This window comes from Protomyctophum bolini (assembly GCF_963924005.1).
Source record: "Protomyctophum bolini genome assembly, chromosome: 17".
In the NCBI taxonomy this organism is placed as follows: Eukaryota; Metazoa; Chordata; class Actinopteri; order Myctophiformes; family Myctophidae; genus Protomyctophum; species Protomyctophum bolini.
In genome coordinates this window covers 21249923-21274198 of record NC_137878.1, presented here as the reverse complement: position 1 = coordinate 21274198, position 24276 = coordinate 21249923, and the positions used below count along the sequence as shown (strand labels likewise).

The 24276-nt window shown below is 45.1% G+C and overlaps 1 protein-coding gene across 8 annotated transcripts in view; it reads right to left on the bottom strand.

Moving 5' to 3' along the window:
- col16a1 (collagen, type XVI, alpha 1) overlaps window positions 1–24276 on the bottom strand; it is a 127957-nt gene that overhangs the window by 64964 nt on the left and 38717 nt on the right. For 5 of the 8 annotated variants that reach the window (XM_080788182.1, XM_080788181.1, XM_080788188.1 and 2 more), the window contains exons 9-25: window positions 19293–19325; window positions 14208–14243; window positions 14049–14114; window positions 12987–13019; window positions 11278–11322; window positions 10772–10810; window positions 9852–9914; window positions 8182–8226; window positions 7986–8081; window positions 7556–7591; window positions 7077–7121; window positions 6781–6816; window positions 5535–5657; window positions 4267–4302; window positions 3741–3776; window positions 2937–3065; window positions 2603–2647 (exon numbers count right to left, since the gene is read on the bottom strand). In XM_080788182.1, coding sequence (XP_080644308.1) covers window positions 2603–2647; window positions 2937–3065; window positions 3741–3776; window positions 4267–4302; window positions 5535–5657; window positions 6781–6816; window positions 7077–7121; window positions 7556–7591; window positions 7986–8081; window positions 8182–8226; window positions 9852–9914; window positions 10772–10810; window positions 11278–11322; window positions 12987–13019; window positions 14049–14114; window positions 14208–14243; window positions 19293–19325 — 942 coding nt within the window. The remainder of the gene's footprint in view (window positions 1–2602; window positions 2648–2936; window positions 3066–3740; window positions 3777–4266; window positions 4303–5534; window positions 5658–6780; window positions 6817–7076; window positions 7122–7555; window positions 7592–7985; window positions 8082–8181; window positions 8227–9851; window positions 9915–10771; window positions 10811–11277; window positions 11323–12986; window positions 13020–14048; window positions 14115–14207; window positions 14244–19292; window positions 19326–24276) is intronic. The other 3 variants (XM_080788185.1, XM_080788186.1, XM_080788187.1) reach the window with 3 other exon arrangements.

Sequence of the window (24276 nt, the reverse complement as noted above, 5' to 3'; positions counted from 1 at the left end):
CAAAGTACTGGTTCTGATCCCCACCGTGGAATGCAAATTTCTAGCCAAATGGCAGGGGCCATATGAAATTGTAGAAAAGGCTGGCCCGGTCAACTACAAGGTGCGGCGACCTGGACGCCGCAAGGGCGAGGTTATTTATCATGTGAACCTGCTAAAAAGGTGGCACCAGCCCGAAGCCGAGCCTCTCGCTGCCCTACTAACAACTGTCTCCCCTCAGAGTGTTGCGGAGGTACCGATCGGGACGGAGTTGTCCCCCAACCAGATCCAGGATGTGAAGGAGCTCCTGGCTCGCTATCGAGACCGGTTCTCGGAGATCCCCGGCCGCACGAATGTGATTCGACATGACATCATCACCGAGCCGGGGAAAGTGATCCGACAGCGACCGTATCGCATACCAGAGGCCCGCCGGCTGGCGATTAGGGACGAGGTGAAGAAGATGTTGACGCTCGGAGTGATCGAAGAGTCCCATAGCCCGTGGTCTAGCCCTATCGTCATAGTGCCCAAACCGGATGGGTCGCTCCGGTTCTGCAATGACTTTAGGAAGCTAAATGACGTCTCCCTGTTCGACACATATCCCATGCCGCGGGCCGACGAGTTGGTGGAACGGCTAGGCCCGGCCCGGTTCGTCTCAACGCTAGATCTGACCAAAGGATACTGGCAAGTGAGCCTCACCGACCGCGCCAAAGCGAAGACCGCCTTCTCCACGCCAGACGGGTTGTTCCAATACACCGTGCTCCCCTTTGGTGTCCATGGAGCCCCCGCCACCTTCCAGCGACTCATGGACAGGGTACTGAGACCCCACCGGGAGTATAGCGCCGCCTACTTAGACGACATTATAATCCACAGCGAGACCTGGTGCCAACACCTCGAACATCTGGAGGCGGTCCTGGCGGCCCTGCGTAAAGCGGCGCTCACCGCAAATGCGAAAAAGTGCCAGATCGGACTGACCGAGACTGACTATCTCGGCCACACAATCGGCCGCGGCTATATTAGGCCACAGCACAAGAAAGTGGAGAGGATACGTGACTGGCCCCGGCCCACCAACAAGAAACAGGTGAAGTCGTTTCTTGGTTTGATGTCATATTATCAGAAATTTATTGATAACTTTGCCACTATTGCAGGGCCACTCCACGAGCTGACACGAAAAAGCCTCCCTCACAATGTGAAATGGACGCCCGAGGCAGAGGAGGCATTTCAACGGCTCAAAGCCGCCCTGTGTGCGGAGCCTGTCTTGAAGGCGCCAGACTTCACAAAACCCTTCCTCCTGCACACGGATGCCTCGGGGACAGGGCTCGGGGCCGTCCTCTCACAAGACTTTAACGGGGAGGAGCACCCGATTACATTCATCAGCCGCAAGCTCCTAACCCATGAGAAAAATTACGCAACCGTAGAGAAAGAGTGTCTAGCTGTAAAGTGGGCAGTACATCATTTAAAATATTATCTTTGGGGACGAGTTTTCACACTCTACACCGACCACGCCCCCCTCAGATGGATGTCTACCAACAAAGACACTAACGCTCGCGTGACGCGTTGGTTCCTCGAACTACAAGATTACAAGTTCAAGGTGGAACACAAGCCGGGGCGGAGCATCCCCCACGCCGACGCCCTGTCTAGACGGTATGACGAGGACGGGGGAGGGGAACCCCCACCAGGCAGAAGCTTAAGGGGGGGGGTATGTGGTGTCTCGATGGCAGAACGCCGCCCAACAGGTAGGCACACCCCTGGAGGCCAGCAGAGGCAGAGAGAGAGAAGAGGAACGCACCAACCTCTAGGGCGGGTACTAGAGGGAAGGTATGTACCGCGTCACCTCCTTGATCAGCTGGAATGCGCGTCACCTGCCTTCAGTCAAAGGAGCGCCACAGTTCAAAAGACAGACCTCTCTGCCTCACTTCAGATTAAGGCTCCAGGGGTGAAACAACACGCTATCGGGCGAGTTGGGCGGTGAGTCGAGCACCACGTTCACGAGCACATTCTATGTGACTAACATGAACAGTGAACAGCATAATATTGATTACCTCTTGTCCTCTCTCCTAACAGGCTTTTATGACAGACGCGCTAAGCACGTCTATGACAGACTGTACTATGACAGACTGGTGAAGAGGAGGATCGGATCCATATACTAATACATACATGGGATGGAAAAGGACGGAGGAATAGCTACCACGACCCTAGTACACGGTGGAGGAACCGGAGCGAGAGCGCTCGTCCACAAGCTGAGTAGGAACGTACTTCCCATGTTTATTTGATTGCCACCGGGCAGCAGACCGACTGTGTTTAATCACGCTCTCAGACGCCCGTTGAAGTCCAGAGACTTGGTCCAGCGACAACGACTCTAGAGCACCATCGTCCGGCAAGAAAGAGGAACTGAACATAACTGTCTATCTTACCTGCTTGTGTTGCCAGTACGTGAAAGTGATGATTTAAAGCCACTGTTTGTTAAACTGTCTTTGGGATTAAACGCCTTGGAATAGGCAAACGTCTTTCTGTCTCCTGGGTGTGTGTACCAGTCGCCACAATATATATATGAAAGGTGTTATTTTTTGCTCAGGTGCTAATGGCTTAATCTAATACAGACGTCCCCTTTACTTGTTAAAATACTTACTCTATCTCCTTTGGCTCCAGCTAATCCTTGCGGTCCAAGCTCTCCCTGCATATTGGCAAAAAACAACAAACAACAAACCAGATCCATCATCATCATCCATCATCTGTATATCAACACCATTATCATCCCTCCACAGGCAAACACACTGATATGCAAACAAAGGTGTGGCATAATGCATTTCCAAAGAAAATAAATAAAGGCTTTTTTCTAATGCATCACATATTGCTGGGCCGTTTCATTCTTTCCTGTTTTAGATGAAACCCGAATGCTCTCCACTTATAATCCGTACCTCTTGGCCAGGCTTCATCCGTTTCTTCTCCAACAAGACACTCACCAGTTCACCTTTTTGTCCCACGCTGGGTTCCCCCTTCTCCCCTTTTAGGATGAGGTTCTGAGGCATGGGACTGTTGATGGGGTTGGCCGGGAGCTCTCCGAGGGTGGGGCACACAGCACAGGCCTCTCCCTGTAGAGCACGTGAACACACAAGACTGGAATCACAGCGTAAATCACTGCAAATCATTCATGCACTTCTCAGATAGCAACGGCATCAAAGAGGAAAAGGAGTGATGCTCATGCTCGCGCAACGCTGATCCCACACCGGAAACAGCGAACAGAGGGTATGCACGTGACATCATCATCCTACCCAGAAGTTATGCGGGAACGTCTACTGAGTGGCCCATTCAGTACATCCAACAGGAAGGTCTTATTTGATTGCAATAAACGACGTTAAACTCACTTGATGCGTGCAAATACCCTCTATAATAAACTAAATGTGTCGCACTGCGACAATTAAGCATCTTGATGGGCTACTTTCCTCAGGCCACCATTGTACGACTAAGTCAGGCTTAATGCCAACACAAGTACAAGTACAGTATGCTACATTGACTTTTAAACAGGCACTCGTTCGATTGCCCTACAGTATCTGTCAAAAACCCACATACCTGTATTTGGTATTCCAACCCATTTATAAATATGGTACATAGAAATTCACAAATGCTTTTCGACATGAAGTGCAACAAAATGCCGGCGGGTCAGACACACAGACACACTAATTAAGTGCTGAATGAGGCCACCGGGATATTGTACACTGTGCAAGAAGTTGTTGATCCTCGAGTCTTACAAAGAAAGCCAAGCTAACCTTTTCGCCTTTGGAACCATCCGATCCACGCTCTCCCTGCCAAAACACAAACACAGACGCCAAATTAGTCCCCATATACCGTGCTCTCTCTGTGTGTGGGTGTGTGTGGGTGTGTGTGTGTTCATGTTGGTGTGCCTTGAGGTGCATCGGCCCAATGTGCCGCACAAAAGATATTAATCATGCAATATAAACAGTACATACTTCATCACACACACACACACACACACAAACACACACACATACGCGTGCGTGCGTGCGTGCGTGCGTGCGTGCGTGCGTGCGTGCGTGCGTGCGTGCGTAGGTGCGTGCACTTTGTATTATCTGCTTCTCAGGTGAAGGTTAGTTTGCTAGTCTAACTGCATCTACTGTACCACAGATACATTCACAATGCAAATGTTTCCAAAATGTCAAAGTATAGGAACATGCACTTGGTATATTTATACTGTAACTGTACTATGTCATGCTTCCAGAAATATGATGAACCAAAAAGGAATGCAGCGTAAGCTGTAATTTAACGGCTCCGTACCTTCTCCCCCGACGACCCACCTGCTCCAAGAAGGCCCTGATGAACAGACAGGAAGAGAGAGGAAAGGGAGGATAGAAATTAATGAATTATTGAGAGGTGCTTCAAGAGGTAGCGAAGTATGGTATCTCTCTTCCTATCTTTGTCTTTCACACACACACACACACACACACTCTCCCCCTGCACATCTCTTAACCAGGTATGACAGATGGATTCGGAAATCGTTTGCACACCAGAATCTCATAAGGCGTGCGAGATGTATGCGTTCGTTCTCAGAGAAATAATTTCCCGTCCCCTCACATGGGGCTAACCTGGAGAACAGGCGGAATGACTGCGGAAAAACATTTCAGTCCAGTGAGTTCTTGCGTGCTCTGGGGAGAGAGTCGAATTTAGACAATATTGACAGAATAAAGCAAGCTTTGCCTTGGAGACTAAACACTTGTAGAGGTTGTCTCGTGGTGTCTACCGTTGCGCTGCTGCCAGCAAACGTTGTAAGGGTTAACGAGCGACGCATGACTCGGACAAAAGGGGAGGGCAAAAAAAGGTCCCTCGCTTCAGAATGATTAAGTACTATAGACAAATGCGCACATTAATTTGAGCAAGTGCTCAAGTATCGCCTCCTTAGCTGTGAATTCATACCACATCCATTATTCGGCACTGAAATGTTTAGCGAGTCACCCTGGGGAGTTCCGCTGATGCTGCAGAATGCAATGCCGTTGGAGATCTGAGTGAACAGGGCACACTGGTTGACCTTGGCCAAATTGTCGAATATAAAAGAGGCAAACATTTTCAAAATAGCCGATCTACTGTACCTGTACATACAAGCTCAGCTTGTGGGGTCCCCAGTTCATTGATGATCATTTTGGGGGGTTCTCCAGTTCAAATATGATCATTTTGGGGGGTTCCCCAGTTCAAATATGATAATTTTGGGGGGTTCCCCAGTTCAAATATGATCATTTTGGGGGGTTCCCCAGTTCAAATATGATCATTTTGGGGGGTTCCCCAGTTCAAATATGATCATTTTGGGGGGTTCCCCAGTTCAAATATGATCATTTTGGGGGGTTCCCCAGTTCAAATATGATCATTTTGGGGGGTTCCCCAGTTCAAATATGATCATTTTGGGGGGTTCCCCAGTTCAAATATGATCATTTTGGGGGGTTCCCCAGTTCAAATATGATCATTTTGGCTGGGGTCATGGTGTGAAAAGGTTGAGAAGCACTGGCATAGACAGCCCAAGTGTCACTAATTTGTGACAAGTCGATCGTACTCACAGCTGGTCCTCTCTCTCCTGCCCCTGGTACTCCGGCCTCTCCCTTGGGTCCAGGCTTGCCCTGAAGAGCCACTGTGTTGCCCAGATCTGCAGGCAGGACGGGACACACCTTGCACGCATCTCCCTGGAGCACAGACACAAGTCACACCTACACTACACTGTGTGTGTGTGTGTGTGTGTGTGTGTGTGTGTGTGTGTGTGTGTGTGTGTGTGTGTGTGTGTGTGTGTGTGTGTGTGTGTGTGTGTGTGTGTGTGTGTGTGTGTGTGTGTGTGTGTGTGTGTGTGTGTGTGTGTGTGTGTGTGTGTGTGTGTGTGTGTGTGTGTGTGTGTGTGCGTATTTGCTGTCGAGCAAAAACCTCTAATCTCCAAATTGTATTTTTTTTTGTGAATGAATGCCCTACGTGATCATACTGCAGAATCACACAAAAGTATCAAAAGTAGCAGATCTGCAAGCTGGAAACGTGGCGTGAAGCAACTGTTTTTTAATTAGAATCCTGAAAAGTAACAGTTTTGGACATAATGTAGTTCCTAAAAACAATATACTGTATATTCAGTTACTGTACGGTTTAGCCAGTTACCTCAAATAGGTTTACATGAAACCTACAGGCATCACTGAGTTGACAATGTATTCATGAATGGGTCCTACAAATAGGTTTACATGAAACCTACAGGCATCACTGAGTTGACAATGTATTCATGAATGGGTCCTACAAATAGGTTTACATGAAACATACAGGCATCACGGAGTTGACAATGTATTCATGAATGCTAAAATGTATTAGGGACTAGGGATGGGAACATTTTTGTTCCTTGTAGTTCATTTACAATTTAGGCATTCAGCAGATGCTCTTAATTACATGGCAATACATACAATATTCATTCAAGAAACCTAACATCCGTCTAACAGTGGGATATCTATATAATGAAACTATGCGTATAAACTATAGTGTGCTATGTCTACATAAAATGCATACATAAATTAGATGAGTTGAGCCTTAGCATACGCCTGTAAGGTCATCAAGGCTAGGGTAAGTGCAACAGCAAGTGCTACAGGCTAAGATGGAGTCTTAAGAGGTGGGCGTCTTGTGTCTTGTTAATTTACAACTACAAGGAGCTTGCGTGCGTGTGTGCGTGCGTGCGTGCGTGCGTAATACTGTAATATTGTATATATTATGCATTGGGACAAACGGGTCTACTGATGCATTAACACCACAGCTATTGTACCAAGAAGTGAATGTTACCAATACCTTCTCTCCTTTGTGTCCTCCTGGTCCCCTGGGTCCCTGTAACACAGCAGCACAACTCCATTCATTCAGAGATGGATGCCATGCAGTCTGGTGCTCAGGCCATCTCTGTATTGTTATTTTTGAGGGGCACCCCCCCAAGGGGAGCTTGTATTCATATGGAATATTGTGTCTGAAATAAGTCAATCTATCTATGCATCTACATGTATGCATCTATCTATAATGTATGGTTTTCATTCATTGGTTCGCTCTTAGCTAGGAAGCTGCTATTACTTAAATATCAACCATTGTTTACTCACCGGATCTCCTGAAGTTCCATCTTTCCCTGGAATTCCCGGCTCCCCCTAAGAACAAAGATCATGGCAAGCAACAGCAAACACAGTATATATATTGTGTTATCAGTTATATCGACCACATTAACCCTATACTTAAATGACCATGGTCCCTCAGGGATCTATACTTGGTCCACTGCCTTCCCCCCTCCCTTTACACAAATCTCTTTGACAAAAAGAGCCGATCTACAATCTCACGACACATTGTGAGATTGTAGATCAACTATTTTGGCCGAATGTTTGCCCCAGAATAGAGATGTTGCTCTACACACCAAATCCCATTTAACCAAATGTTCACCATTTATGACATTCTGTAGGCCTACCCAAAATAGGGGTGCCGTTCTACCGTGCTAGGGTTCACATGGTTTTTAACAATAAAATATCAAGATTAACTTTTGGTTCAGGAAGGAGCTGTCCCGATGAGGGAATGTTAGACATAATCCTACCTTGTCTCCATCTGTACCAGGTTTACCATCAAGGCCCTGTGGTGAAACAAGTACACAAATCCTTTACTACACGTCGTCAAGACGGAGATTGCATTTGACGGCAACCTGCCAGTTACGTCAAAGTCTCTTCTTAATCCACCGTTCGCACGTAAAGCAGACATTAAACATTAAAAAGCATGTTGGGTTCAGCGTAGGGTAACGACGAGCTGAATCAAACATTTAAACAAGGTGTCCGTGCCTGTCAGATACAACTTCATCCTCCTGGAATGCTAAATTCACCTCGGATAACTTTTTGGACGAACCGAGACAGTCTCTGAGAACATTCCGTTGAAACGAAGTTGAGGAGGTCGATAAAATTACAATATAGCCTCAGTGCATTCACCGCGTAGTGTACAACCCATGCATTTTGCAAAACATAAATAATACTCACTGGTGGCCCTGGTTTTGCAAGTCCGGACGGCCCTGGTAGTCCTGGCTTCCCCGGCTCTCCGGCCAGCCCTTCCGGGCCCACACCACCAGAGGTACCCTGGCAAAAAAGGCGAGTTTAGATAAAAGCCACATTTAAAAGCAATGTTAATTGTGAATGTTTAATGGCGGACGAGTTGTGACTGGGGTTTCCCACACACCTTCTGTCCCTTGGGGCCGACGACGCAGATGGACCCCGTTCGACCCTGGGGAACGGAGACAAGGCAGATGGGGAAGTGACAACTTAAGTGCGGGTCATTGACATCATTGTAACTACGTTTTCAGGCAGAAACCCATTTCAGAATTGGCAGCTGTTCAGGCATTGAGGAAAAATGTTCAGACAAATTGATTTAGAAGATTATACAAAATATGGAATAAAAATAAAACAAACTAAATTTTCAAAGCGTTTTTTACTACTTTCCATTGGTTCAATCGAATCAACACACATAAAAAGACAAATGGTTTTCAAAAGCACTGATTTATGCAAAAAGTTGAGTTAGGAGATTTCCTCCCGACAGCAACGATATGCAATATTTTCAAACCGTCTGAGTCGGGTCACGTCCTCAAATACATAATTATTCACAATGTCAGATGGTTGGCTGGCTTAAAAGAATAAAAAAGATTCATCCACCCTACCAAATTCATCTGTCCCAGACTTTCTCTACAAGCACTGTCTCAGCGTATGTTCCCTGTGTGTGTGTGTGTGTGTGTGTGTGTGTGTGTGTGTGTGTGTGTGTGTGTGTGTGTGTGTGCGGGCGTCGGACGCCTAAACCTGGGTTGAACCTCAGGGGTGTTGGCGTCATAATTTGTCCCGTAAAACGTGTCATGCGTCTACAGGATCACTAGGCTGAACAGGGGCAGATTAAAAGGTTTAAGTCATGGTGAATAGGCCCCTGCCCGCGTGAGAGACGAACGGCACAGTCAATGAGGCAGCATTGATTGTGCAGGCTTTGTTGCTCCAGCCTAATCTAACAGGCATTAGGCCGACTTAGCACCGAGGGAGAGAGGGAGGGGGAGACAGTTGAGAATTGATATCATTGGGAGCCTGGGCTTAAACAGTAATACTGTATAAGTCTACAGAACACCCACTCTTAGGCCCCCGTAAAAGGAAGTATTTTACATGGCGTGCGTGCATGCGTGCGTGCATGCGTGTGTGCATGCGTGCGTGCATGCATGCGTGCGTGCATGCATGCGTGCGTGCATGCATGTGTGCGTGCATGCATGTGTGCGTGCATGCGTGCTTATGTGTGCGTGCATGCGTGCTTATGTATGCGCACATTTGTGACATCTTTCTTCTAAGTGTGTGTGTGGAGTGTGGACATTTGTGACATCTTTCTTCCAGGTGTGTGTGTGGACATTTGTGACATCTTTCTTCCAGGTGTGTGTGGACATTTGTGACATCTTTCTTCCAGGTGTGTGTGCACAATGTGTGGACATTTCTTAATCTGCTCTGACGAAGGCTTTTGCCGTAACGCGTAAGCACTCTCGATAAAATATGAGAAATTGCATCTGAGCCAGTCTTGCATCTTCCATTTTGGAGTGCCGCTTTTTACACATTGGTGGTTTATGAGTGTGTGTGGACATTTCCGTGCGTGCGTGCGTGCGTGCGTGCGTGCGTGCGTGCGTGCGTGCGTGCGTGCGTGAATTCACACTCAAAAGGACAGCACGTTTTATTCACACATCCCACAGAACCACTTATTTAGGTACTGGTTTCACCAACTAATTGCCCTGCTAGTTTCCCTGCTTGGATCAATAAAGGTTCATCTTATCTCATCAATATTGTCAGAAAGAAGAGGAAGGGGGAGAGATGGGGATGAGGAAGGTCACTCACGTCCTTCCCTGGTGTTCCAGAGAGACCCTGTGGACCCAGATCTCCTTTCTGTCCTTTGTCTCCCTGGGGACAGAGAGACACGCAAGCAAGCGTAAGGTCTGAGTTATTGTACTTATAGCACCCGCGGGTATCGCACAACAACAATGCAGTGCCGACCCCGACGAGCATTTTTCCCATAGACATTTCAGAAAGTATTTCTTTAAAGACCTTAAAACGGAAAAACACCTTTTTGTAGTTTTTCTTCTTTCTAATTATTTGTTGTGTTATCATTTAGTTGGGGACCCGCTAGAACTCCCTAAAGGACCCCTGGGGGTCCCCGGACCCCACTTTGAGAAACGCTGGGCTAAGGAATGGGACAAAAACTAAATAAATCTCCATGAATTCAAGGCTAAAAACTATTAAACTATTTAAAGTTTAAATTAAATTAAGTTAAAATATATTTTGGGGTGGTGATGTCACAAGAGGGTAGAAAGTGATATACTGTAATGTAAGTTCATATTTTTGAGCGGTGGCACACAGTCTCCTAGGCACAGCCATGTGTGTCCGTATGTAAGTCTGAGTACGGTCTCCATGCATGTCCGACCTGGAGTGGCACTGTTGAGCTTCAGACTGTGAACTACAACTGGTTCCAGGTGCATGATGGGAAGCCGTGAACACCAATGTCACGGTTATCATCATTATTATTAAATTGTCTTCATTCTATTAGGTCAACAACTGTGCTCGACTCCAAAGCAACCGCTCACTTCACATTTGGTGTGATTATTATTATGTTTTTCTTAGGACATCACAGCCACACACACACACACACACACACACACACACACACACACACACACACACACACACACACACACACACAGGTTAGTGCACATTCATGCATGCCCCCCCTTCACGCACAGACAAAATATGATTGTCTTCACCTTGTGTGCCTCTTCCTCTCCCCAGTTAGCCACAGTTGCCTGTGGAGAGAATGGAATGAAGACAAGGCCAGATCAATGACCTGACTCTAAAGAGACATCAGCTCCACACTGACGGAGCATACTAAGCAACACATTGACCGACCAGCCTGCAGCAACGCACGGCCATCGGACCCCCATCTGCTGCCTGCGCACACGCACACACAATGTGCATGCAGTATACAGAAGACTATACATGTGAATTGTGTACTGTACATCAAACAAAATGGCCTGCAGAAAACACACACACACACACACACACACACGCACGCACGCACGCACACGAGCGCAGACAGAGACACAGACACACAAATGCACTTACGGTACATTCACAGAGGGTTTATAAAAAATACAAAAAAATAAAACTCTTTGGGGATGGTAGTCCCGTACACCTTGTCAGAGATCCAAGTAAACAGCAGGTGCTGCAGATTAGGAGCTGCACCTGAGAAGCAGAACGTTTTGACACTCACCGGCTCGCCTTTCTCACCCTTCAGGCCCTGGAGTCCCTGCGCGCACTAAAGACAGAGACACTGGGTTGGTACAGTGAACTGGGACCAGGAACTAAAGGCAGAGACACTGGGTTGGTACAGTGAACTGGGACCAGGAACTAAAGACAGAGACACTGGGTTGGTACAGTGAACTGGGACCAGGAACTAAAGACAGAGACACTGGGTTGGTACAGTGAACTGGGACCAGGAACTAAAGACAGAGACACTGGGTTGGTACAGTGAACTGGGACCAGGAACTAAAGACAGAGACACTGGGTTGGTACAGTGTACTGGGACCAGGAACTAAAGACAGAGACACTGGGTTGGTACAGTGAACTGGGACCAGGAACTAAAGACAGAGACACTGGGTTGGTACAGTGTACTGGGACCAGGAACTAAAGACAGAGACACTGGGTTGGTACAGTGAACTGGGACCAGGAACTAAAGACAGAGACACTGGGTTGGTACAGTGAACTGGGACCAGGAACTAAAGACAGAGACACTGGGTTGGTACAGTGAACTGGGACCAGGAACTAAAGACAGAGACACTGGGTTGGTACAGTGTACTGGGACCAGGAACTAAAGACAGAGACACTGGGTTGGTACAGTGAACTGGGACCAGGAACTAAAGACAGAGACACTGGGTTGGTACAGTGAACTGGGACCAGGAACTAAAGACAGAGACACTGGGTTGGTACAGTGAACTGGGACCAGGAACTAAAGACAGAGACACTGGGTTGGTACAGTGTACTGGGACCAGGAACTAAAGGCAGAGACACTGGGTTGGTACAGTGTACTGGGACCAGGAACTAAAGGCAGAGACACTGGGTTGGTACAGTGTACTGGGACCAGGAACTAAAGACAGAGACACTGGGTTGGTACAGTGAACTGGGACCAGGAACTAAAGACAGAGACACTGGGTTGGTACAGTGAACTGGGACCAGGAACTAAAGACAGAGACACTGGGTTGGTACAGTGAACTGGGACCAGGAACTAAAGACAGAGACACTGGGTTGGTACAGTGAACTGGGACCAGGAACTAAAGGCAGAGACACTGGGTTGGCATCATGTACAGTACTGGGACCAGGAAATGTACAGTACTGGGACCAGGAACTTATTACCAAGATATTCCGCATCAAATCCGGCAGCAAGCCAACATGATAATGAAAAGAATATTATGAACTGTTTCTATAAAAGATGGCGCCAGTGGTGGAAAGTAAACATTTATTATTTATTAAGTACTGTACTTAAGTACATTTTGAGGTATTTGTACTTTACGGGCGTATTTCCAATTTCCAATATGTTTACTTCTACTCCACTGCATCTCAGAGGCAAATATTGTACTTTTACTTCGCTACATTAATTTGAGAACTTTAGTTACTAGTTACTTTATAGGTTTGGATTATTATTACAAAACATGCATTAACCTCTTCAGCCCTACAGTATATACACGTTTCCTCCACTGGACGGCACACAGTCAAATCCAGAGTGCTGGTTGTACTCTGACCGTGTAGAAAATGGACCACCGCAAGCCAAGGGTCTCAGAGAACACGGAACACTCCAGGTTTTACTGTGCGTATGTGTGTGAGTGCGTGTGAGTGCGTGTGTGTGTGTGCGTGCACGTGTGCGTGCACGTGTGCGTGTGTGCGTGTGTGTGAGAGCAGCAGAGCCGTGATGGAGAATCTACTTACTGATCCTGAATGAGAGCCAGCACAGTCAGCGCCCTGAGATGGATGGAGACAAGGGGAAAAGAATAATCGCTTATTAGGGAAGTGTAATCAATGAGCCGCAAAAGACTTCACATTTGTTAGCTCTGGGACTGGTCCGTAGCCAGCCTCGTATTACACTAGGCCAACGTTTTGTTGGGGGGGTGCCACGGTCCACAGGACGGCCACCTGGGCCAATTAGAAAGGTGAGGAAAATTAAATACATACAAAATCATTTAAAAAAGTACATAAAGAATATTCAAATCAATTTCAATGAATTTGATTATTGTGCCAGTTTAAACTTTGCCTTTACCATTGGCTTCATAAAGATTCAGACATCTTTAACCCATTTAGGCATGACCTCAAAAAAAAAGAAAAATCTTCTAAATCCTCCAGTTTTCTGAAATAAATATTTTCACGATTTAAAAAAATAGCAGACCCACTTGTATTTTTTATCTTTTTCAGTGAGACATTACAAGAACATTATTATGAATGATCGAAAAGGTATAGGCAGAAGCTTTTAGCTCATTAATGCCTATCCTTATTACTTTTTGTTACATATTTATTAACATTTATTAGCATGGAAAAGTTTGGGAATACCCGCACTAGATTGGCATCATCGGCATGTGCTTGTGGTTTCTTTGCAACTAAATCTTTGTTGGACTCACATTGTGAGGTTATGCATTCCACCAGTCGGAACACACACACACACACACACACACACACACACACTGTGGAACAACATTCTGGAACAACATATTTTCAGATGGGGGTCCGACGGCCAAAAAGATTTAGAAGACAATGTAGAACCGGGCCCTCATAGTCTTAATGAGAACCCCTTTTGGTGTTAGCATTATGTTATGCTGTAGCTATTGAAAAATAGCAGATGTACAAGCTTGTAGGTCTGCTATTTTTGCAGAATCGAAGAACGACTGACATAGAAACATAGCTTTTTCAGAAAACTGTCAGGATGTACAGGATGTAGAAGACCGTTTTAGAATCTGATCTCAGGTCAAAATGGGTTAAGTAACTGGGTCCTTGGCTCACCTGCGTGCCTTTGTCCCCCTTGGGTCCAGGATGCCCGCTGTAGCCGCCCAGGTCCAGATTCACCTGCTGCGACAGAAACACAAACATCAGCGACGCTCTGGCTTTTTAACGCAAACTGCAAGACAGAAAGCGCTGGGAGTAACCATCAGTGACGCTTACGTTTTGTTCCCCACTGAGAAGAACACAACCAGCACACTACGGAAAGAGAAAGAGAGAGACAGAGAGAACAGGAGAGAGAAAGAGAGAGGCAAACACATTATTGACGGTGAAAGTCAACACGTGTACCTGTGACATACGACGCCTATCTAGGTAGTCTTGTGTTGCCAGACTGCTGCCTCTCGCAATTTTCAAATGCTACCGTCATGCAGTCTCTGGAGCGACGGAAGCTCTGATCATCATGAGGGAAAATATAAAGCGGAAGTCTCCTCCCCACTTCCGTTTTGTCTATTCAGTCGTGCGAATTTATCCTAATCCAAATCGAAATCATCTAAGGCTTAGATGATTAGATTCTAAGCATACAGTATATATTTTAGTTGTATTTTCATTTCTTCTAAGCAGTAAGCTATATTATAGCTTGCTGCTTAGCAGAAATGAAAATAAAACAAAAATTAAGATATTTTAAAATATATTTTTGTGAACGGAAATGACAAACAGATTACTGCTACTAGTTCCATTTGGAGAATGTGAACTAGTTGTCTGGCTACGTGAGACTGCTATCTAGGTAAATAGCCAATTCATGAAAGGACTGCTGTAGTTCCTCTGCCTGCCATAGAGTGGCACTGTTATACCAACTGAACCGTGGTCTCTATACATGCTACATGTGAATGAGGGGAGGCGGTCACATATACAATCACACACATGCATGCGAACGCACGTACACACACACACACAGCTCCCACGGGAGAGAAAAATCAATGTCCGACTCCCCGCTGCACTGTGGTGTGCAGGGCCAGCTGCCGTTCTCGACAGGCGGGCAAACATGCATGTACACGTGCGCACAGCACACACACACACACACACACACACACAGGCCAGCAATTAACGCCGAATCAACCACCCACTATTCCTGCTTTGCCTTCACACGCCAGGAAGTTAGCACATTATCGATGTGCTAACAGTGTGTGGAAGAAACTGTGACAGCGGGAGGACCCCCGCACCCCACCCGACCCACTCAGAGGTGAAAAACAGAGGTGTTTTCCTCTAGTAGAGTGACTCCCCAAAACAAGTCATTTCAGCCATGTTGCGTTTTCTTTGCAACTACTCCTACTACTTACTACTACTCCTACGATTTTCCCCAAATCTCACCCACATTGGTGGATGGTGGTACACACTATCTCTGTAGTCATTTTTGTGGTCCAAACGAATCAGTATTATACATTATCTCTGTAGTCATGTGATCAAGACGCATTTGTCACATTTCTCATATTTTCATTCCGATTGGCTAAGATTGTCTTCCATGGTTTGTGGGGGTGGTCGTTTTGTACAAAATGCCACATTATGATGAGTGCAGAACCCGATTGCTGGGAAATGTTCCACACACATTGCCACTAAGCCAAGGAAGAACCTCCACCCCTCATGGTGGCGCTACAACAGTCCACTTCATGTGTTGGCCTATAACTATTCGCGAGGTTGTTTTTTACTTGCATTCTTTGGATCATGACGCGACTTATAGGCCCTGTTTGTGCCAGATGACATATTCTGCCATATAGTTTCACTATTTTTCCAAACAAACCAGTACACATTATCATTGGGTTATGTGAGGAAGATGCATGAATTAGATTTTTCAGATCCCATTCCAAGTTTGCAGGCCCTGGGTAGGCAACCCGGCCTGGCAGAGACCTGTGCTACGAGGAGCACACCTTCGTTTACATGTATGTTTGATTAGAATTCAATAAAAAGTAAATTGAAAAAAAAAACATCGACTACATATTTCTCTCCCAATGCCTACAGTCTGACACCGTCTGTTTGGATTGTGGTTTTTAATTGAAGTTGTGTTTTTTAATGTTTTACTGTAAAGCACTTTGGTACAACGTTGTTGTTTTAAAATGTGCTATATAAATAAAGATGGTATGGTATGGTATGGTAGAGCTCGCCTTTCTGGCATGATAATTCCAAATAGGCTCACTTGTTTGGCATGAAAATTCCAACGCATACTAACCTCCTTCTTGGAACGGCTATTGTTGTCGCTTTGTTGTCGTTTCTCCCTCGAGTGAAATTCTATTGCTGCACTAGGCTATTTTTTTTTATTTAATGTTTTTTTGTGTCCTCTGGGAAATTGCACCATGTTTTCTTTGATTATTAAAGTCCCACCACAGATTAAAAGTCCATTTAGTTATTGCAAAGGGACAATTGAAAGTCTACACTAGAGAGGAATGTCATCCACACACCTGTGCCCACACACACACACACACACACACTGTGCATAATGCCACTTCCGTCACCCTTCCTTACACGTGCACGCACACTGCATTATGCCACTCCCGTCACCCGTCATCACAAGCATGTCATGCTCACACCATGCACAGGCATGCATTTGCCAGGGTTATGATTAGATTAGCTACAGCATGGTTAAGGTTATGGAGGATAGAAGATATGGAATGAATGCAGATTAAGTCAATGCAATGTCTTCAACCAACATGTACTGTGTGTGTGTGTGTGTGTGTGTGTGTGTGTGTGTGTGTGTGTGTGTGTGTGTGTGTGTGTGTACAATGTGTATAATTGGCAGCCGTCATATATGGCGGAGGCGCTGCCACTAATACCCATAGAGTACTGAGTGGCATGCCTGTTGTACCGTGAAAACACATGCCATAAATTTGAAAATGTAACTCTACTGCACCTATAATATTTGTGTCCTTGTATGCATCTCCTTTGTGTGAACATAAATAAATGGTTAAAGTGTGTGTGCCGTGTGCGTGCGTGTGCCAGTGGCAGGGCAGTGTCTTGTGTTTCCACGCAGGTAATAACCTACATTGAGAGTGCGTCCGCGGAGGCAGGAGGCTGCATTAGTAAGCACACACAGGAGCACCATAATGAAGCACCTGGAGTTTTGTATGCTATTTGTGAACAGAATACCCCTATTGTAGGCGAATGACTAAATTAATAGGCAGCACGAACTCCCAGCTGACACTCAGCGCATAATGAGGTGTAAATCAGCCTGCAGCCAGTCAGCAAACTGTGTGTGTGCGCAAGTGTAAATGTGTGTGTGATAGTGTAAATGTGTGTGTGAGTGCAAATGTGTGCGCGCGTGCATTGTGCATTGTTTTAACCTCTCGCTACACTGAAGCCACCAATCGCCTGTAATAGATTTAAAGGGACACCATCGCGCCTACGATAATATGAGGTCTCAGTTGATTGTCGCTGATTGTTGTAGTCCATAGATACAACAAATGGCGGTAGAGCCGTGCGTAGAGAGAGGCCGCCTGGGAATCAGAAAGGTTGCCGGTTCACCCCCCCAGGCCGCCCCAGACTGTGTGTCAAAGTGCCGCAGAGCAAGACACTTAACCCCTAACTGCTCCCTGGGTACCGTGTTAATAGCGCCCCACCACTCCGAATAATTAAATTCCACATGTGTGGTGCATATGGCCACCGTTAGATCGTATGTGTGGTGCATATGGCCACCGTTAGATCGTATGTGTGGTGCATATGGCCACCGTTAGATCGTATGTGTGGTGCATATGGCCACCGTTAGATCGACCGGGACACACAACGTGATCACCATTGTGGTGGGCGGCGCGGATCAACCGCCAGACTAACTAAACTAGCGATCATAGATCCGAGTTTATTAGTATACCTATAGCTGCTACTAACACCTATGGCATAGGTGTTAGTAGCAAAAGGAGCGACACAACATCCTATGCTGTTGTGTCGCTCCTTTTGCATTGGATCAATGCCATCAAGAAAATGTTGTACACTTAACTAAATTAAATCATTCATCCATCCAACCTGATTCATATTTTCTGATGTCAAGATGGAACCTTTGCCGTAAAGCTAGTGAACAAGGACACTGTGCCAGTGATAGTAGCAGCTGAAAGCTAGGAAGGAAGTGTTAAAGGGCCACTTCACCCCTTTTGCAACCAGATCTTATTTTAATTATGTTTGGGAGAAAAGAAACACCTTCCGCCAACCTGGACCAGGCTGGCCAGGGGGAGGCAGTTTAGAGACCAGGATTACTGCATGTTTTTTGTGAGGGTACCTACCCTAGGGGACACGGGGAGAACATGCAAACTCCACACAGAAAGGCCCTTTCGCCCACTCTGCGAGGCTGCGAGACCTAGATGTAAATGGATAGAAATCCAGTCTTTTCCATGGCGGAAGGTAACTACCTCAAATGACCACTAGTTGGCAGTAAAGTGTTTTAATAGTAGTTTTCTCATTCACACATTGTATACCAGTGACACCAGCAGGCCTGTCTCGGTGACTATTACATAATGACCTGATTGCAATTAGAGATAATCACAATTAAGTTAAAATAGCAAAAAGTAGCAGATCTACAAGCTTTCAACATGTAATGTAAGGCGCGTTTTGGTCATATTGTTTATTTTCATTAGGCGTCACTCGGTAAATCGTATAATTAAGCTTTGCAGAAGTTGTTTATCGTATCTGCCCTGTCCAATTTTTGTTTGCAAAGCCAAAAAGTCACAGAAACAATTTTAATGTTATTCATATCCAATGCCAAAGGCACAATTAAATCAGTAATTGCAATTATTTGTATGACAGTTAAGCATCAACTAAAATGTTATGATCGTGACACAGACCTAGATATCAGCTTTGTAAACTTTTCAGCACAAAATTGGCACACAGAAGACCGCCCTGCAGTTTTCTGGCTGCTAAATGATTCGCCAAATTAAGCCCCATTTATACTGCCCTGTGTCGTAAGCTCACAGGTCGGATATTTCGAGCACAAATTAGGCTTTAGCCCTATTCTGTACAATGCACTGACAACAGATACAAAGAGATAATGTCCCTTTAGCTGGGCAGGACAACTGGACATCCCATCAATCTGTGAAGTGCATAAACAAATTAAGCTCTTTGTTTTGGTTCCATTTGCCCACGTTTAGCCTTTTTAATTGGATTCCATCTGGAGGCACGTGGCGAATTTCTCTCCATGTCTTTTTAATAATGCAGGTTGTGTACAGAATTGTCCAAGCGCACGCGTGTGCGTGCATGAATGCGCGTGTCTGTGTGTGTGTGTGTGTGTGTCTGTGTGTGTGCGTGCGTGTGTGTGTGTGTGTGTGTGTGACTTACTTTCTCTGCCAGAGCCTTTGAAGCAAAAATCTCCTGTTGGCAGAGGAGACCAAAATAAAAGAAAGGGAAAGAGTTAGTGAAATACAAAATGGCTGCAGAAGACTGCAGACCCATTTCTCTCTGTCGGTTTGGTAACAAGCCGTTATCATTGACCTTCAGGTCAACAGACCCTTCCTGCAGGGTCAAATTGGACAGCTCAGACAGCATGCTAACTGACACATGTGACATGATGCAACCATTTCTTAATACTAATAGTCTACTTGCCAGCCCATAGAGCCCCATTGTGAACCCGGACATGTTGAGCACACCAAGGTTTTATGTTAGACATGTTGAGTATGGGTCCCCAGCAGGTAGAAACTGATGGGTGCTAACTTGCATACCGTATGTTGAGCAATTTTCATAAATGGCATAGTATGTGACCATACTATTAACTCTATCTCTACCGCTAGCCGTTAGCATAAACCCCAGTTCCAGGGGCCAGCATACGCGTTCACTTTAAAAAGTCAGAGTTTGCCCGCCCCCTACACACTCTCGCTACACACACTCTAGTATCATTGGAACACGCACACACTCTTTAACTCTCGTCAGAAGCTTTTACATGGCGGCAGCGTTGCGGTACAAAGGCACAAATTAAATCCGAAATGTGGATGGCAGAAAATCCACCAAGGACAGCGATCCAAGAATCTGACTTATGGCGGTTTGAAAATCCTTCTTTTAACTGCTTTGCACTGTGAATATATTTGCAATCCCATAGTTGGAACCGTGGGGCGTTGGTAGAAACCGGACCAATGTTAAAGGAGAATTCCATACTAAAAGGCTTTCTTACCTTTCTTTGTAGTTGTTACGTCCCCACCAAAGAGGTCCAGGTGTTATTTTGTGCAAAAGCTCCTTATTGGCTATTTCCCCTACCATAAGCCCTAAATGAATTGCATTGAATGGGGCTATGGGGTGTTGTGCTAATTCGCTTATTTCCTTTGCTCAAAATTATTATTCTTTTGTATATATCCTCTCTTCATAATGTAAATAATATCCCAAACGGCACACTTTACTACTTATTTAGATGCAAATAAGCGAATTAGCACAACACCCCATAGCCCCATACAATTCCCATTCAATTCAATGCAATTCATTGAGGGCTTATGGTAGGGGAAATAGCCAATAAGGAGTTTTTGCACAAAAAAACACCTGAACATCTTTGGTGGGGACGTAACGACTACAAAGAAGGGTAAAAAAGTTAAGAAAGCATTCTAGCATGGAATTCTCGGCTTCCGTAGGCATCAACCATTATATAGACGGAGTATACGTTGGGGTACGTATATATACAGACTTGGGATATTACGCCACCTAGCGTCGACGTACGTATATATACGGACTTGGGATATTACACCACCTAGCGTCGACGTACGTATATATACGGACTTGGGGGAAAAAATAGTTAACCTATAGAAGGCTGTAATGGGAATTTTAGAATGCCAACTACAGTGCCAAATATATGCTTTATTCTGTATTTCTCTGCCTTCCATTCAGTCTCTTTGCTCACCAATGTGCTCAGTCTAATTCATGCAGCTGTCAATCTAACAGCTGACTTGACTCCTCCACGCTGTCAGCAAAGGATTTGTGTGTCGCCCTTATAGACATTCAGTCTAACATCTCTGTTAAGACAAGACTATAAGGACTGTCTGAGAATGGGGTTGAGGAGGCTTGCACCCGGAGGGGCTGCTGGAACAGGCAAGGAGGCCTGTTCCTCACTCTCTGTAGGTCATTACTCTGCTGAATCTTCTTAATAAATTCTCAATACTTCACCCTGAAGAACTTTGTCATTCCTTCATGTTTGGAAGATTATTTAATCTACAACAAGGCAAAACAATCTAAATGTCATCATGCTTTATGTAGCATGCGACGTGTCAAACTAGGGTGTTTTCATGATGCTGAAAACGAGCTTGTTGTTACCATGGATATTACAGTCGCTACGTAACATCGTTAACCTCGACAGTGATGAGTGACATTGTTTGTACAGGTACGTACGATCCCATTATCCGCCCATTACATGCATTTAGAGTGACAACAACAAACCTCATCTGTGCATATCTAAGGTATGTGTGTGTGTGTGTGTGTGTGTGTGTGTGTGTGTGTGTGTGTGTGTGTGTGTGTGTGTATATATATATATATATATATATATATATATAAATCAAACCCCATACTAATTGGTCTGTGAACCAAAAGCGAATCCCCCCGCCCCAACCATTAAGGAGCCAGTAGTACACACACAGTGACGTGCACTAAAAGGCCCACAGCAAATGTAGTTCCAAGTCTTATTCAAATATGGCGAATTCAACTCTCTTTAAAGTCCTTCTTTAAAGACCTCCCTGGGGGCCAAACGTCTTACTTGCGAGTGTTAAGTCTCCGCAACATTAGCGTCGTGTAACATCTTTATCAAAGTGAAGCCCATTGGAGCGCTTTGCTGCACCATCTCGTTTCATCAGCAGGAAAACAAAGGGGAGAAGTTAAGGGCCATGTTGATTTCACATGCATTAACGGATGTTATCCTCTGTCAAAAGAGGAAACAAGAAGAAAGCGGAGAGAAGAGGAGATCAGTGTTGATTTCGTCAACTAAAACCATGACGAAAAAATGCTTGTCGATTAGCTTTTTTCACTGACGAAAACTAAATAAAAACTAAGCTACGATGACTAAAACTAAGACTAAGCTAAAAGACATTTGCATGTACAATATGCTTGGTTACATGAAAATAGCTGATCTACAAGCTCACAACGTGTCGGGCTGCAACACATTATGAGCTTGTAGATCAGCTACTGTATTTTCAGCATACAACCAAGTGTAAGATTTACACTTTAGTCAACAAAAATCATGATATTTATAACACAAAAACATTTCAAATGACTTAAACTAAATTAAGTTTCATTCAAAAGACTATGACTAAAACTAAAATCAAAGTGTGCTGTCAAAATCAACACTGGAGGAGATGAGAGTGAAGACTGGACAAAGGAGGGTGAAATAAGGGCTGTTCCTCGGAAGCAAGCCCCTGGCCAGCAGTGTTGTTTTTGGCAGCTCAATTCTATTTTAGTTTTAGTCATAGTCGGTGGAATGAAACTTCATTTAGTTTTAGCCCCCTGGAATGTTTCAGTGTTAGTCTAATTTTAGTCGACTAAATGTCCTGCGATTTTAGTCGACTAAATCTACAATTGATTTAGTCAACTAAAATGTATTTTGGCGGGCCTTGATGGTGTCGTAATAGCTGATTTTACACTTGCTGAAAATGGCTGATCTACAAGCTTACAACGCGTCACAGCGAGACACATTGTGAGCTTGTAGATCTGCTATTTTCAGCATGCAACGAAGTGTAAAATGACTTACTGACGTACTGGATCTCTTGTGAGTCTTGTCCAATAGTCCCTTCCTAACATTTTAGTCTAGTTTTTATTTGTTGACAAAATTGTCAATATATGTAGTCTTAGTTTTAGTCATCATGGCTTAGTTTTAATTTAGTTTTCCTCAGTGAAAAAAGGTAATTTTTTTGTCATAGTTTTAGTCGACTAAATCAACACTGCTGGCCGGGCCAACAAACTAACAGAGTGATGGACAAAAGAAAGAAAGAGAAAGAGTGTTCCCTGCCGAGTGCCAACGACAAAGAAAGGTCAACAGACAGAGATGGGCAGAAAGAGGAGGGAGGACTGTGGAGAGCAGAGTGAGAGACAGACAGAGAGAGAGAGTAGAGATATGGATGGAGTGGAGAGAATAAATCCTGCAGTGTGCTAAGGAGCACCGACCGCTGCAAGATGTTTTTTCCTCACATTTTAAGTAGTCACAGAATATTTATCTGCCGTTTGATTGATCCCCCGGTCGTGGCTATAAGACAGACTTTCTCTGTGCATTTTTTCAATAATTCCCTGTGATGTCATGTGGGTCAATATATCATTATCGTACATCGTCATTCTGTACTTAGCGAGCCAAGTGTGTTTGGTGCAACCACACTTGCAATTTTCCCAGAATTGCACCTTTCTAGTTGCCGTTGTGCTAGAGTAGACCCTACATTGAATTTAGATTCCACAGACACAGCCTATCAGTAGGTGGTGATCTCTGATAGTCAGGCTAAATTCCAATAACACTGCCAACTAACACATTAGACCAGCGAAACTTAGTTTTTTAATTATTCCAAGGACCCCTGGTTTGATATGCATTAGGCCCTGGACCCCTATTTGTGTTTGTTTAACTCAAGAGTGTACTATTCCATTTGTACAACCTCTGAGTTACAGACCCATAAAGGTCCTTTTGGTTTCCTAACTATCAAATCATTTAGCTGGGGACCCCCTGGAACTAGCCTCGGACGTTTTTATTTCCAGGGAGAAAAAAAAAGTCTTGGGGCCGAGTCCACTTCAATTCGGCATAGAGTAGCAAACGTTGCTCACTCTCTGCTGATTTCTGATCGTCTGCACCTTTGTTAAATTGACGCACACACGCACACATGTACACACGTGTGTACACACACACTTCTCTCTCTCTCTCTGTCGCTCTAATTAATTAGTCTCATGTCCAGCAGCTGCGCCTAGTTTCTCCCGGCGGATCCTGCCGGGAGCTGCCTATGCCATAAAAAGCGTAGGTGAGTTCCAGTCTACCCTGGAACCTGCACATGGACCCCTTGGGGTCCCCGAACCCCACCTTAAGAACCAGTGCTCTAGACAATAAAAATTAGAAGCCAGAGCTTTTTTTTGTCGCACTGCAAGGCAACAACACCTGTAAAACAAGCATGAAACAATGCCCACAGGCACTGTAGATCTGCCCCAACCCGGATGGTCCGACATTAGTGGCAAATGATTTTGTAGCGGCGTTCACTTTTTTATTACTCTCTGGAGGAGTCTTAACCCATTTAGACCTGAGGACGCATCAGTGTCACCTTATAGCTTTTAACCACTTTAACGATTATTTTAAACTTTACCTGCTGAAAAATAGCAGATCTACAAGCTCATA